Source organism: Canis lupus, chromosome 5 (assembly GCF_048164855.1).
Source record: "Canis lupus baileyi chromosome 5, mCanLup2.hap1, whole genome shotgun sequence".
In the NCBI taxonomy this organism is placed as follows: Eukaryota; Metazoa; Chordata; class Mammalia; order Carnivora; family Canidae; genus Canis; species Canis lupus.
The window spans coordinates 58,832,580-58,845,039 of NC_132842.1; the positions used below are offsets into that span (position 1 = coordinate 58,832,580).

At 42.4% G+C, this 12,460-nt stretch overlaps 2 protein-coding genes across 8 annotated transcripts in view; one reads left to right on the forward strand and one right to left on the reverse strand.

Moving 5' to 3' along the window:
• CNOT1 (CCR4-NOT transcription complex subunit 1) overlaps positions 1-6,514 on the forward strand; it is a 99,463-nt gene extending 92,949 nt beyond the window's left edge. For all 6 annotated transcript variants that reach the window (XM_072826867.1, XM_072826870.1, XM_072826869.1 and 3 more), the window contains exons 44-49: positions 475-648; positions 1,411-1,560; positions 2,343-2,523; positions 4,252-4,384; positions 5,882-6,016; positions 6,172-6,514. In XM_072826867.1, coding sequence (XP_072682968.1) covers positions 475-648; positions 1,411-1,560; positions 2,343-2,523; positions 4,252-4,384; positions 5,882-6,016; positions 6,172-6,250 — 852 coding nt within the window. In that variant the 3' untranslated portion in view covers positions 6,251-6,514. The remainder of the gene's footprint in view (positions 1-474; positions 649-1,410; positions 1,561-2,342; positions 2,524-4,251; positions 4,385-5,881; positions 6,017-6,171) is intronic.
• Positions 6,515-7,624: 1,110 nt separating this feature from the next.
• Positions 7,625-11,795, reverse strand: SETD6 (SET domain containing 6, protein lysine methyltransferase). 2 transcript variants are annotated; one of them, XM_072826875.1, is made up of 9 exons: positions 11,697-11,795; positions 11,405-11,506; positions 11,175-11,319; positions 10,954-11,095; positions 10,627-10,821; positions 10,389-10,509; positions 8,866-9,046; positions 8,557-8,699; positions 7,625-8,382 (listed from the first exon to the last, which is right to left on the reverse strand). In XM_072826875.1, exons 1-9 carry the CDS (start codon positions 11,721-11,723, stop codon positions 8,077-8,079), a joined length of 1,362 nt encoding a protein of 453 aa, XP_072682976.1. In that variant the 5' UTR covers positions 11,724-11,795; the 3' UTR covers positions 7,625-8,076. The 2 variants fall into 2 exon arrangements, with proteins under 2 accessions (XP_072682976.1, XP_072682975.1); XM_072826874.1 differs by having other exon boundaries at positions 11,405-11,575; positions 11,697-11,785.
• Between the last annotated feature and the right edge of the window lie 665 nt (positions 11,796-12,460).

Below are 12,460 nucleotides of genomic sequence, written 5' to 3' on the forward strand. Positions count from 1 at the left end.
CAATATTACGCAAATCTCATTGAAAGAGCTGGAAAATATTCTTTCTAAATTTATTTTTGAGATCATGAAAATAGTATTCATTTTTCCTTAAATATTGATAATTAATTTTTTACCAGTAAAGCTATCGAGGCCTGGATTTTAATCTTTTCAAAGAACGAGCTTTGATTCATCTTTCCTTCAGTACTTTTAAAACATGTAATTGATTTTGGCTCTTTTACTTTCTTGGTTTTCATTAGCTGCTTTTTCCATCTTCTGCAGACTTATGTCATTTTAATTACTTTTTGCCAGCCTCTTTGAGCATATACATTTAATGTATAAACTCCTCAGAGCTAGTTATTGGTGATTTAAGCCTGTAATTTGTTACTGAGGTATATACTTTTGTATTTACTTGTTATGTTCATAATAGTATAAATGTTACTCTCATTTCTTAACAATGTGGAAACAGCCAATGTTTTTCTCATTTTTAAAAAATAGGGCACTTTGAGGGTGCTGCTGGTTCTTTTGCATGATTTCCCTGAGTTCCTTTGTGATTACCATTATGGATTTTGTGATGTGATCCCACCTAATTGTATTCAGCTAAGAAATCTCATTCTGAGTGCCTTCCCAAGAAACATGAGGCTCCCGGACCCATTCACTCCTAATCTGAAGGTAAATTCCAAACAATTTAAGGAAAAGAAAGTTTTGTCTTAGTATTTTAGTCCTTTCTCTGGTAGTAGACTTATTTAACCCCTTTCCTTGCACACACACACACGCACACATTTGTTAGGTAAGGATGGTCTTTGCGGGGGTGATCATGTTATTAATATTAAGCTTGCTGAATATTGGTTCACAGTATTTGCCTACTTGCTATTTTCAATTAATTTTTATAGAACCTCAACTGAGGTATTATTTGCTGGCTGGCCCTGATGGCATAGATTTGCAGGATAGACCTTTGTAATGCTCATATTTCATAAGTGTTTTTTTTTTTTCCATAGGTGTTTTTTATGTCTATAGCCCTGATTTGGCTACTGTAATTTTTATGTATTTTGTCTATTTCAAATACATTATTTTCTTTTTAAAGTAACAAGTATGATGTTCTGTTCTGCTGGGGCATCTTTTCAAAGACTAGGGATCTTGGTGTGAGGAATTTCCTCTGTACTCTTTGAAATCCAAGTCCAGGAAACAATTAGTAATATACATTAGACCTCTTCACAAAAGGTACCTATCCTGCCTTAATTTGAAAAGATAATTTATTATAGAATGAGAGATTTTTATCATTTTGTAGATAGATTCTTTTAATTAAAAATTAATAAAAAGTGGCAGCTTTTATCAAGACATTTACAATGTGCAGTTTATTTTTTTAAGGCAGAGAAAATTTGCTGTTAACTCCTACACATGCTTCTGGTTTTGATTGTTTTATCTGTCTGGCAGGTGGATATGTTGAGTGAAATTAACATTGCACCCCGGATTCTTACCAATTTTACTGGAGTGATGCCACCTCAGTTCAAAAAGGATTTGGATTCTTATCTTAAAACTCGATCACCGGTCACTTTTCTGTCTGATTTGCGAAGCAACCTACAGGTTAATTTGTTTGCCTTTTTAGAAAAACACTCAGGCTACCCACAACACTATGTATAATATTATTTGGAAGTCAGTGTTTTCAACTGGATTTAAAATTTTTAAAACATACTGTTTCTAATGGTTGGATGAGATTAACTAGATTATGCATTTTACTAGTTGTCTTATCACCAACACAAAGCTATTGCCTTGGAAGAGACAACCAGGAAATAGGTTTATTTTCTGTAAGAATTGTACTGCTGATAATTGGCACCTGTTAGTACGCTCAAGATTGTTCTAAATGGATTCTAGTTTAGTTTGCTATACAGAAGAGGACTTGAAATTGTGTTACTACCTTCCAGTCTTTCCACACCACACTACTTACCCCCTCCAAATAGAAGATTTCATGGAGTAATCTCCACACCTAATACGGGGCTCAGACTCAACCTCGTGATCAAGAGTCACACACTCCACCCACAGCCAGCCAGGCACCCCTCCAAATACTTTCTGTAATTAAGATAATGCAGTCTGACTTTACAAACTTTTTTTTTTGCTGGTACCTGTTGAAGCTTTGGCTTCTAAAAGGAACTCCTGTTTCTGTTATTGACCCAACCACCCTTAGGCTGCTGTGTATTTTGTTCAGCAACCTCACAAAGTCCAGCAGATTTCTAAAATTTAAATCAAAAACTGTTGGAAAAAAAAAAAAAAACTGTTGAGAGCAGTTCACCTTTTCTGTGAAGGCATAAAAACGATTTAGAAATACTGAATCCTCTGTGAATAAGGAGCTTTCTGTTTTGTTCATTTAGGTATCCAATGAGCCTGGCAATCGTTACAACCTCCAGCTCATCAATGCACTGGTGCTCTATGTAGGGACTCAGGCCATTGCGCACATCCACAACAAGGGTAGCACGCCATCAATGAGCACGATCACCCACTCGGCTCACATGGACATCTTCCAGAACCTGGCTGTGGACTTGGACACTGAAGGTGAGTGAAGCCAGACAATTCTCAGAGTTAAGTTCTTTGCACTTTTTGCTACAGTCTGGTCATAAAATGCTTTAGCCACAACAGACAAATATTTTGTCAACAGGTTTATGGCTCTATTAAAAAAATTTCTTATTTTAATCCAGTTAACATACAGTGTTATAGCAGTTTCAGTGTATAATAGTAATACAATTCCATACATCACCTGGTGCTCATCCTAAGTGCATTCCTTAATTTCTATCATCTATTTAATCAATCTCCCCGTCCCCCTCTCCTCTAATAACTATCAGATTGTTCCTATAATTAAAAGTCTTTTTTTTCTTTTTTTTTTTTTTGCTTGTTTTGTTGCTTAAATTCCATATACATGTGAAATCATGTTATTTGTTTTTTCTCTGCTGGCTATTTCAATTGCATAGTATCTGCTTAATGCAGAAAATTCAGAAAATGTAAAGGAAAGAAATAATCCAGAATCCTTACCACATCACTTAATACTTCAATGTGTATGATTACAGTGTTATTTAAGTGTGAAAATAAACAACATTCTTTTTACTAGGCTCTCTTTAAAAATAAGCTCATTTTACATTGTTTTGTTAGTCTGCCTTTCCCCCCATTTATTAGTGTCTGTTAGGCAATGTATTAAGTATTAGGTATATACAAATTAATGCATGAGACTTTCCCTACCTGCTTTGCAGAAAGTTGGCAGTATAGTTTTTCCCATAAGTTGCATCTTGCATGGTGTAATCACATTTCTTTTGAGCTTCTAGATTCATTCTTATTACAGAGACTCCAGTAGGTACTAACCAACTACGTAGTCTTGCTTATTTGAACACATATGGCTTGAGCCCAATGTGGTGTTGTGGTGTTTGAACTCGACTCTGAGATCGAGTTGAACACTTTAACCCACTGAGCTATGCAGGTGCCCTTAAAACACGCATAGTTTAGAATGGATGCCTACTTTGCTATCAGTTCTTGAGAGGTTAATCTTGAGATATACATACACTTGCTTGTCTATTTGTAGAAAGGATTTGAGATAGCTTAAAATCAAGATTTAACAAAATTGAATACCTGATTATCCAGAGCCCAGCAAAAAATTTTTAAAAAGGTAGCCCTTAGTGTTAAAGCTCACCTGGATATAGCCATATCACACATGACTAATACCAAGCAGAGGCAGACAGCCAAACCCAGTTAATACTCCATTATAGTCTAAATTAGCAGTTGTTAAAATGTGGTCTGGACACCCTTGAGGGTGTCCCGACCTTTTAGAAGAGTTGTAAGGTCAAAACTATTTTCAAAATAATGACAACATTTGTGTTTTATTGTTTTGTTTGCACTCATGTTGTCATGAGTATACAGTGGAGTTTTCCAGAGCTACATGAAACAATACTGGAACAGATTGAACACAGAGGCAGAAATAAGAATCTAGCTGTCTCCTATTAAGTGACATTAAAGAAACCTGTGAAATGTAAAACAGTAATATTCTTACCTACATTGTTTTGGAAAATATTTATATGCAGTGGACCTGTTTTTAAATATTAAAAAAAATTAATGTGGAAAATACAAAATAAACCCCCCAGAAATGGGAGCATTGGGGATCCCAAGTACCACTGGTTGAAAGGATACTACGAAAGCCTGTATCAGAAAATCAAACCCTAGCCACTTAGAATGATTTATCCTTTTTACATTGGCTTTTCACAGTAGGTTTGCAATAAACTAAGTTTTCTGAATTTCTAGGTCGGTATCTCTTCCTGAATGCCATTGCAAATCAACTGCGGTACCCAAATAGCCACACTCACTACTTCAGCTGTACCATGCTGTACCTTTTTGCAGAAGCCAACACTGAAGCTATTCAAGAACAGATTACAAGGTAAGGGAGAAGTTTTGATAATTTAAAGTAATGCCTCTTCCCTTTTCTTATTAATCTTTTTTTTTCCTGTGCAGTGTTCATTAAGTATCTTCTACATGTCCATTTAAGACATCTTTTACATGTGTTAAATAGGAGATACAGTTGTGAACAAAATGGACATGGTTCCTGCCCTAGCAATTAAGTCTGATGGACACAAAATCACAAGCAGAGAATTATAGATTCTAATCATTACTAAAATAAATGGTTTTCAATGGAAGGTTGTTACCAGCATTTTGATTATAAATCAATTTGTCTCAGGTGGTGATGACAATTTTTTTTTTTTTAATTTTTATTTATTTACTTATGATAGTCACAGAGAGAGAGAGAGAGAGGCAGAGACACAGGCAGAGGGAGAAGCAGGCTCCATGCATCGGGAGCCTGATAATGGGATTCGATCCCGGGTCTCCAGGATCGCACCCTGGGCCAAAGGCAGGCGCCAAACCGCTGCGCCACTCAGGGATCCCAACTTTTTTTTTTTTTTAATGAGAACATTCTTATCCAGAGTCTTGAATCTGCACAAGCCTATTAAAAGCCATGTTTCTTGTTTTTGTTTAAATATTTATTTATTCATGAGAGATGCAGAGAGGCGGAGGCATAGAAAGAGGGAGAAGCACACTTCCTGCGGGGAGCCCAATGTGGGACTCTATCCTTGGACCCCAGGATCATGACTTGAGCTGGAGGCAGGCTCTCAACTGCTGAGCCACCCAAGCATTCCAAAAGCCACATTAAAGAGCTTGAGCTTTTCTTCATCCTCTAAGATGAGAGGTTTGAAGGAGAAATAACAAGATTGTAGTTTTTTTTGTTTGTTTAATTATAGGAATCTATTGCAGATTGCTTGGACTGTGTATAGCATTGGATATTGGACAGTAGGTGATAGAGATATATATAACACATTTTAAAAAGTGGGCCAGACTTTAAAAATGTGTCCCTTTACCCAATAGTCTGTGTATTATGTATCATATTCTCATTATTAAATGAGAATGTTCTATTTGTGATTATAAAGCTATAGTGAACTTCTTGTACATAAATCTTTGTTTTTGTATTTTTATGGTAAATTTAGAAGTATAATTGGTTAGGGCAAAAGATAGGAAGATGTAAGCTAATAGTGACCACCATTCAGAAAAACAGCAATTTACACATCCACTGGTGGTAGAATTCATTTCCTCTTTCACTGTGTGTGTTACTTTCTGTGAACCATGTAATCTAATACTATCCTTTACCGTAACTTAGTTTTCTAGGCTCACTAATGGTAAGAGGCAGAATTTCTAATTCTAGAATCCATCTGCAGTAACCATGCTGTATGTAGACATTAATCCATTTGTCTTTTGTAAAGGTAATAACTTTTGCATGTGGTTTAGTAATCAAGGAGAAAAGTTAGGAAAAAAGGTAAAGGAGAAGTGTGGTTATAAATTTGTAGGTTTCTCTATGCATTAACTAATCTTTTTTTTTCCCCTTCAGGGTTCTCTTGGAACGGTTGATTGTAAATAGGCCACATCCTTGGGGTCTTCTTATTACCTTCATTGAGCTGATTAAAAATCCAGCGTTTAAGTTCTGGAACCATGAGTTTGTACACTGTGCCCCAGAAATTGAAAAGTGAGTTCAAAGTAATTTGTTTGAGAATGAGAAACATATGATGGCTCTAGCTTAGGATGGGTGATTAAGAAGGTAATAATAGTCAAAGCTAATGTGACACAAGATATTGCTGGCCTGAAGTTTTTCTCAAACTTTTAACTGTCTCTGTTCTTCAGGTTATTCCAATCGGTTGCACAGTGCTGCATGGGACAGAAGCAGGCTCAGCAAGTAATGGAAGGGACAGGTGCCAGTTAGATGGAACTGCATCTCTGCTGTAAACATGTCAGTCTGGAGGTCCCACTGCACCAGGTTTATAAACCGGCTGAAGAATCCTTTCAGCTCTTCCTGACTTTCCCAGCCCTTTGGTTCTCGGGTACCTGTCCCAATTACTGTTTGGGTCAGCTTCCTGTCTATGTGGGCACGTTCCAAAGTTTAAATGCATTTTTTTGACTCTTGGCCAAAATTTGGAAGATGCTGTGAATATCATTTTGAACTTGTGTAAATATATGAAAGACAAAACCTTTGTCTGGAACTTCTTGGGTTTGTGCAAAATGTGTCCAAGGCAAGTAGATAAACTGGTACCTGCCCAGCTTGTAATTGAAAAGGCTGTTGATGCCATGCACTTGTCCGGGGACATAACATAGCTCCATGTCTTCTGACATTCCTGGTGTCCCAAAGAATAGCAAAAAAGCCAGTTTAAATATTGTGTAACTTATTTTTTTAACGTGGACAGGGGACCCTGAAAAATCACAAAGTTGTTAAAAATGTGTATGTGCTACTATTTGGTATGCTTAGGGAACATGGGAAGAGCTCACAATGGAGATCCCATGGGTTTTTGTTTTGCCTCTTCCCCAAATCTAAAGCTGACTGCTGGGAGAGCATCATTTTCTCATTTCTACTGGAGAACTACCCCCTTAGGCCCTGTGAGATGCAGTCACCTCTTTTTATAAAGGGAAACCAGACCAGGCCTAAAAGTGCCCCTAGCTCTCTCATACTTGTAAATTGTGGGAAAGGGAACAAATAGTGGATGAATTACCCTTCCCTATTATCCCAGTGAATAGCCATACAGGCTATGGTGAACAACAACAAAAAAGTCAAAAGGACCAATACAGCCCCTTTTGTAAGGATTTTGAATGTTTTGTAAATGTATTGGTCCACGTGTTGTATTTTGTAGCCTTTCTAGTTCCTGGGCTCTAGCTCCCTTTCTTGTATGTGTATGCATACTGTAGTCAAAACATTAAAGTCATGACACACATGTGAGTCGTCCACTGTGCCTTTCTCAGTAGCAGCAGCCAGTGCTGGTGGTGAGGAGGAAGTGGACAACCCAGTCTCTCAGAGCCTGGGGCCACTGGGAAACATCACTTCTTACTGAATGATAGATCTTTCCCACTAATCTGGCTGTTTAAACAAGCAAGGAAGTGAATTTTGTACAGTGTTACAACAGTAGGAAATCACTGGAGCAGGTTTCTGTGGTTAAACAGTTTAAAAAACTATTTTTCTTACCCTTTTATCCTCATAGTATTTTGATATATACCTCTTCCTTTTAAAAAATATTTAAAATTTATGCCACTTAAAATATACCTTACCTTTAATGACTGTCAAGTTTCATGGCCACAGAGGACAAAAAGGTTCAAGATTAAATAGAAATTTTAATGAGGTTTGAATGTCATTGGTGTCTTAGGGTTTCTTCCCTTAAAGAGGAAACAAGGTCTTGCGGGGAAAAATTTGCTCAAAACAGACCCAGGTCTACTTTCAAAGTCCATGTTACTAAATGCTAGCTTATACTAAAGACCTTATTACTATCACATTTCTGCTAACTCTGGTTCAAACCAAGAACAAAATAGTTATAAAATTTATTGGTCTTAGTGACCAGCAGCAATTCCCGAGTCTGCTATGCCCGGTTCTTACACAGTTCTTAGTTAACCCTACCTAGCACACTATCTTTGCTACTTTTCCTTTTGGTATTTAATAAAGGGAAACCAAAGCAAAAGATGCAAATTTCCTTTTTTTCAAATATCAGTGAATATTAGCTTCAAATAAAATTCTTCTCGTGCATGTTCCTTCAGACAACAGGGAACCTGCTAACTTGTCAGTTCCAACAACTGGTTTAGGATCATCTTCTGACCAAAGCGAACCTGTAAGGCCTGCTGTTCCCTCCAGCTGAGTTTGGTGTAGACCTCCTTGTTACTTAGTAAATCTTGTTCAGATTTTAAGTCTGTGGCATAGGTTTGCAGGGTCAACAAAACACTGTCCCGAAGAAGCTGTCTCCATGATGCTTTAAGTTTGGGGATATTTTTGATTGTCAAGCTGTCCTCTTCCCTTTTATTATCTCCCCATCCATCTTGGTCTTTAAACTCTCTGAACTCCTCAGCAGACATGCATAGTACCTAGAAGCAATTGTTGGGCCTTTTGATTAGGAATTTGATTGCCCTTTGTCAATTTCTGAATTTAGAGAAGCCTATTTTGGCAGCTTAATAAGTGTCTTCTCCCTCCATCCCACCTTTCCTTTCTCATCTAGCTTTATCTACCTCTAAACATTTTAGCCATTCTCAGCCCTTTACCTTGAGTGTTGTGGTCAATTCCTCTTCAGTCAGTACCTCCTCACGCCCAATCACAAAGGCTCCCTCTTCCCCAACCATCTCCAGTTTGCATAAGAAATCCCACCGTTCCAACAGTAAGAGCCTTTCAGCTTCAACTTTTGTTCCTGTAGATAGTAATAGTGTGAAAGTCTCCGTCTAAAATCATCATTGCTTTTTAGTCTACAACCCAGTATCCAAAAAACAGGACAACTGCTGCTATGTAAGAGCACCCGGGGTGGGGATAGAGACCTGTCCACCAGTCTCCCAAGACTGGATCAATCAGACACTCACCCTGTAATGCTGCTTCACGAACTGTCACCATCTGAATGTCAGCTGTGTCATCTGTGTTGTCAGGATATGGTTCAGCAAAACCATACATATGAATCAGTTGCCAGTTAGCCATCTGTCCGTAAGTGTTGAAAATTTCATGGCCTTTAGGAATGGGCTGAGTGGCCACCATCCGAAGACAATTCTAGGGTGGAAGGGAGAAGCTGGGACCTGGCCTTTCTTTGGGCAGCTCCATGAAGATTAATTCCCTCTTAGGAAAAGCCTCCCAGTGGGTACAGTTCAACAATGGGACTGATCACATACCTACCAACATTCTACTTTTAGTTCCTATTATGATCCTGTATAGGCACACCTCAGAAATTGTACTTAGGGTTCAGCTCCAGACCACCACAAAACAAGTTTTTTTAAATGCGAGTGAAATGAACTTTGACATCCCAGTGCATATAAAAATCTTATTGTAGAAAACAGCTTTATTGCTAAACTGTGCTAACCATCTGAGTTTTCTGTGAGTTGTAATTACTGATCAGATCACCAAAACAAATATAGTAATGAGAAATTTTGTACTAAGATTCTTCCCAAAATAAAACAGATGTGAAGCATGTGGTGTTAGAAAAATGGCACTGATAGACTTGCTCAACACAGGATTGACACAAACCTTCAATTTGTAAAAAGCACAATCTATCTGAAGTATAATAAAGTGAGGCATGCCTGTACAATAGGATGAAAGAGGTGTGATTTAGAAAGGTCAAGTTTAGCCCCATTACTTGATTAAGTAAGTCTCTCTCCTTAGTCCTCTTCAGAACTTAAAGCTACTAGCTTTTAAAAATGAACAGTTAAACTCAGATCAAAGTAGGAATGGCAGACAGAGGCTAGGATTAAAAAAACAGCCATTCCCTAATTTCAAGAACTCGGATCTTTTCTTGCAACTTTCCACAAAGCAAATGGAATTGATACATAACACTGGTATCATCTTAGATCTGACCTATGGCCATGCCCTTTTCTCCCCCTTCCCCAAAAGTAATGACTGTATAGCTGTTCCAGGCTGATGTCAGGAGGGCCCCAACACTGCCTTGGCTCACTGGTACAGACTGCATAGAGGAGCCAACCTCCAGCACCAAAAAAATGATTGCAGTAGCTTAGCAGAGACTTAACCAAAACTTTCTTTGTGGGCTGAGGTTTTGTGTTCAAACTATTTGACGGGAATACACAAACTGAAGATACATTTAAAAAAAAAAAAAAAAAGCTAATTTCACCTATGCATTTATACCATGCCAAGAATGGAGCCCACTTAGCCCAACTGTCCCACCAGCATAAATGACAAGCACTGGTTTGAATCAAATGCCTGATCATCCGTGCAATAATAACAGCACCTGGGTGGCTCAATGGTTGAGTGTCTTTTGCTCACGTCGTGGTCCCAGGGTCCTGGGATCCAATCCAGCATTGGGCTCCCCATGGGGAGCCTGCCTCTGCCTCTCTCATGAATAAATTTTTTTTTTTAAAGGAATAACTAAGAGGGATCCACTCACCGGAGAGTATTCTAGATTGGCATTATGATTGGCTAAGTGGTTTAGTATGTCTGCAGCAGGCACCATCAAAGGGGAGTTTGGCTCCTTTTCATCGTCCTCTTCCTCCAGTGGTTCCTGAAAGCTGCCACAAAGAGAACTTTGCTAAAGCCCAGAGACTGGGGTGTGGTTCAGTGTTCTTTCCCCTCTCATCCCTCAATAGAATTCTAAAGCAAAAAAGTCCTTCGTTCTGCTCACTGACCTGTAGGCCATCACAAGAGCCACAAGCTGGCGGTAGAGATCCAGGGAGCGAACCCTGGGGCTGAAAAGATCCGGGTGGGCTTCCATGAAGGGCAACACGATGGAATAGTATTCACTGCGGATGTTGGCCAAGTCCTTCTCCACGGCCTCCGGTACGCCCGTGCCCTGCAGCAGTTGCCGGCGCTCCTCCTCGGGCCTGCAGGGAGACCCCACCGGGTTCCCTTCACACATCCCACCGAGACTAGTGCTTGGGAGCCCTGTCCCCGGGCCAGGGCTGTTTGAGCTAGGCTATGGTGCTGGTGCTCCCCACCCGTACTGAGGCTCTCACCAGAACATGGGGTGTTCCAAGCGGCCCAACTCCGGCCAGAGCGCAAAGTAGGGGCTCCAGAGCGAGGCTGGGGTCTGCAGCTCATGCAGCAGCGCCAACAGCAGCGGCACCCAGCCCGACTGGCTCTGCAGCGCGCCTCGCTCTGAGGGAGACAGGGAGGTGAGAGCCCGGGCGCCACCCCGCGGCCCGCCTCCCCGTCCCGCTCCCGCAGGCGCACCCACCTCGCTCCAGCAGGCCGCCTATGGAGCAGGTGTGCTGCGACAGGAGCGCGGCCCGCGGCACGGCGAACAGCAGCTCCCCGGGCTGCACGCTCTCCCGGGCCACCATACCGTAGCCGGCCACCGTGCCCTGCCGGCTCACCGTCACCTGAACGGGGGAGCGGCCGGTCCGAGCTGGCCTGCGCCCCCGCCCGCCCGCGCCCGCGCCCGCGCCCGCGCCCCCGCCGCCTCACCTTGGGACTCAGCTCCAGCCCCACCTGCCGGCACCAGCTCAGGAAGCCGGCCACCGGGTCCAGGTCCGGGTCCGGGTCGCTACCGCGCACGGGCCCCGCCACCTGAAACGAGCGAGCGCCGCGGAGACGGCCCGCCCCGGAGGAGGCCGAGGCGCGCGTGGAGGAAGTGCTCTGGGTGGGGGAAGGGGCGCGGTGAGAGGGCGGGGGCCTGCGCGAGCGGAGGGAGGGGGCGGGGGGCCGCGCTGCGGGCAGGGTAGGGACGAGGCGCGGCGGGGAGGACCCTGCGACTTACCCGCCGGCGCTTAGCCCGGGTCGCCATGGTCCCGGCCCCGCGGCCCCGCGGCCCCGCGGCCCTAGAGCCCCGCGCGCGCACTTCCGGCGTCTGGGGAAGGGCCTGGCGGGGACGGGGGCGGGGACGGGGACGGGGGCGGGGACGCGGGCCACGTGACGTGGCCCGGGCCGCGGGGTGGAGGGCGAGCGGGGCTTGGAGCCTGCGCGATCGCTCCTCCCGGGAACGTGCTCCCGGGGCCGGGGTGTCCCCAGCGGGGTCTAGAAGACGTGCGGTCGGGTCCCTCCAGAGGACCCGCATCGAGCGAGGGTCTGAGTCTGCCTTCCTGATCTCGAGTCCCAGCCACTCAACTCGTCCAACCCGTGTTATTTGCTCCGTAAGAGCAGGTTGCGTGTGCGCGTGCGTGTGTGTTTCCGAGGGGCACGGGAAGGGGCACGGGAAGAGTTCCCAGGGCTGGAATAGCCCCTCCGCCGCACTTGCTAGTATATCCCTCGGTTTTTCATCGTATACATGGGGTTTTATTTACGTGCTTTATTAGTTGACACATAGCAGGTACGCAGTATCTATTAAGTAAATGAGTGAATCAGAAATGGTGGTTAAACACAGGAAAGTAGAATACTTTTAAGAAACTGAAGCAGCGAATATAGAGGGCTTTGCAGTCACACAATGTTAAAGCCAGCTCCCAGCTTGGCTTAATAAGAAGCCTAATAAGATGGCAAATTCTTTATCTTGAGGCTCTGTTTCCTCAGCTGTGAAACTGAGATAAC

Bases quoted from the DNA above. Each gene is read 5' to 3' on its own strand.
- SETD6 (XM_072826874.1), bottom strand. From the start codon at position 11,723: ATGGCGACCCGGGCTAAGCGCCGGCGG. The intron at 11,096-11,174 runs GTGGGTGCGCCT...TGTCTCCCTCAG, and splicing joins AGGCGGCCTGCTGGAGCGAG to AGCGAGGCGCGCTGCAGAGC. The intron at 10,822-10,953 runs GTGAGAGCCTCA...GTCTCCCTGCAG, and splicing joins TTGGAACACCCCATGTTCTG to GCCCGAGGAGGAGCGCCGGC.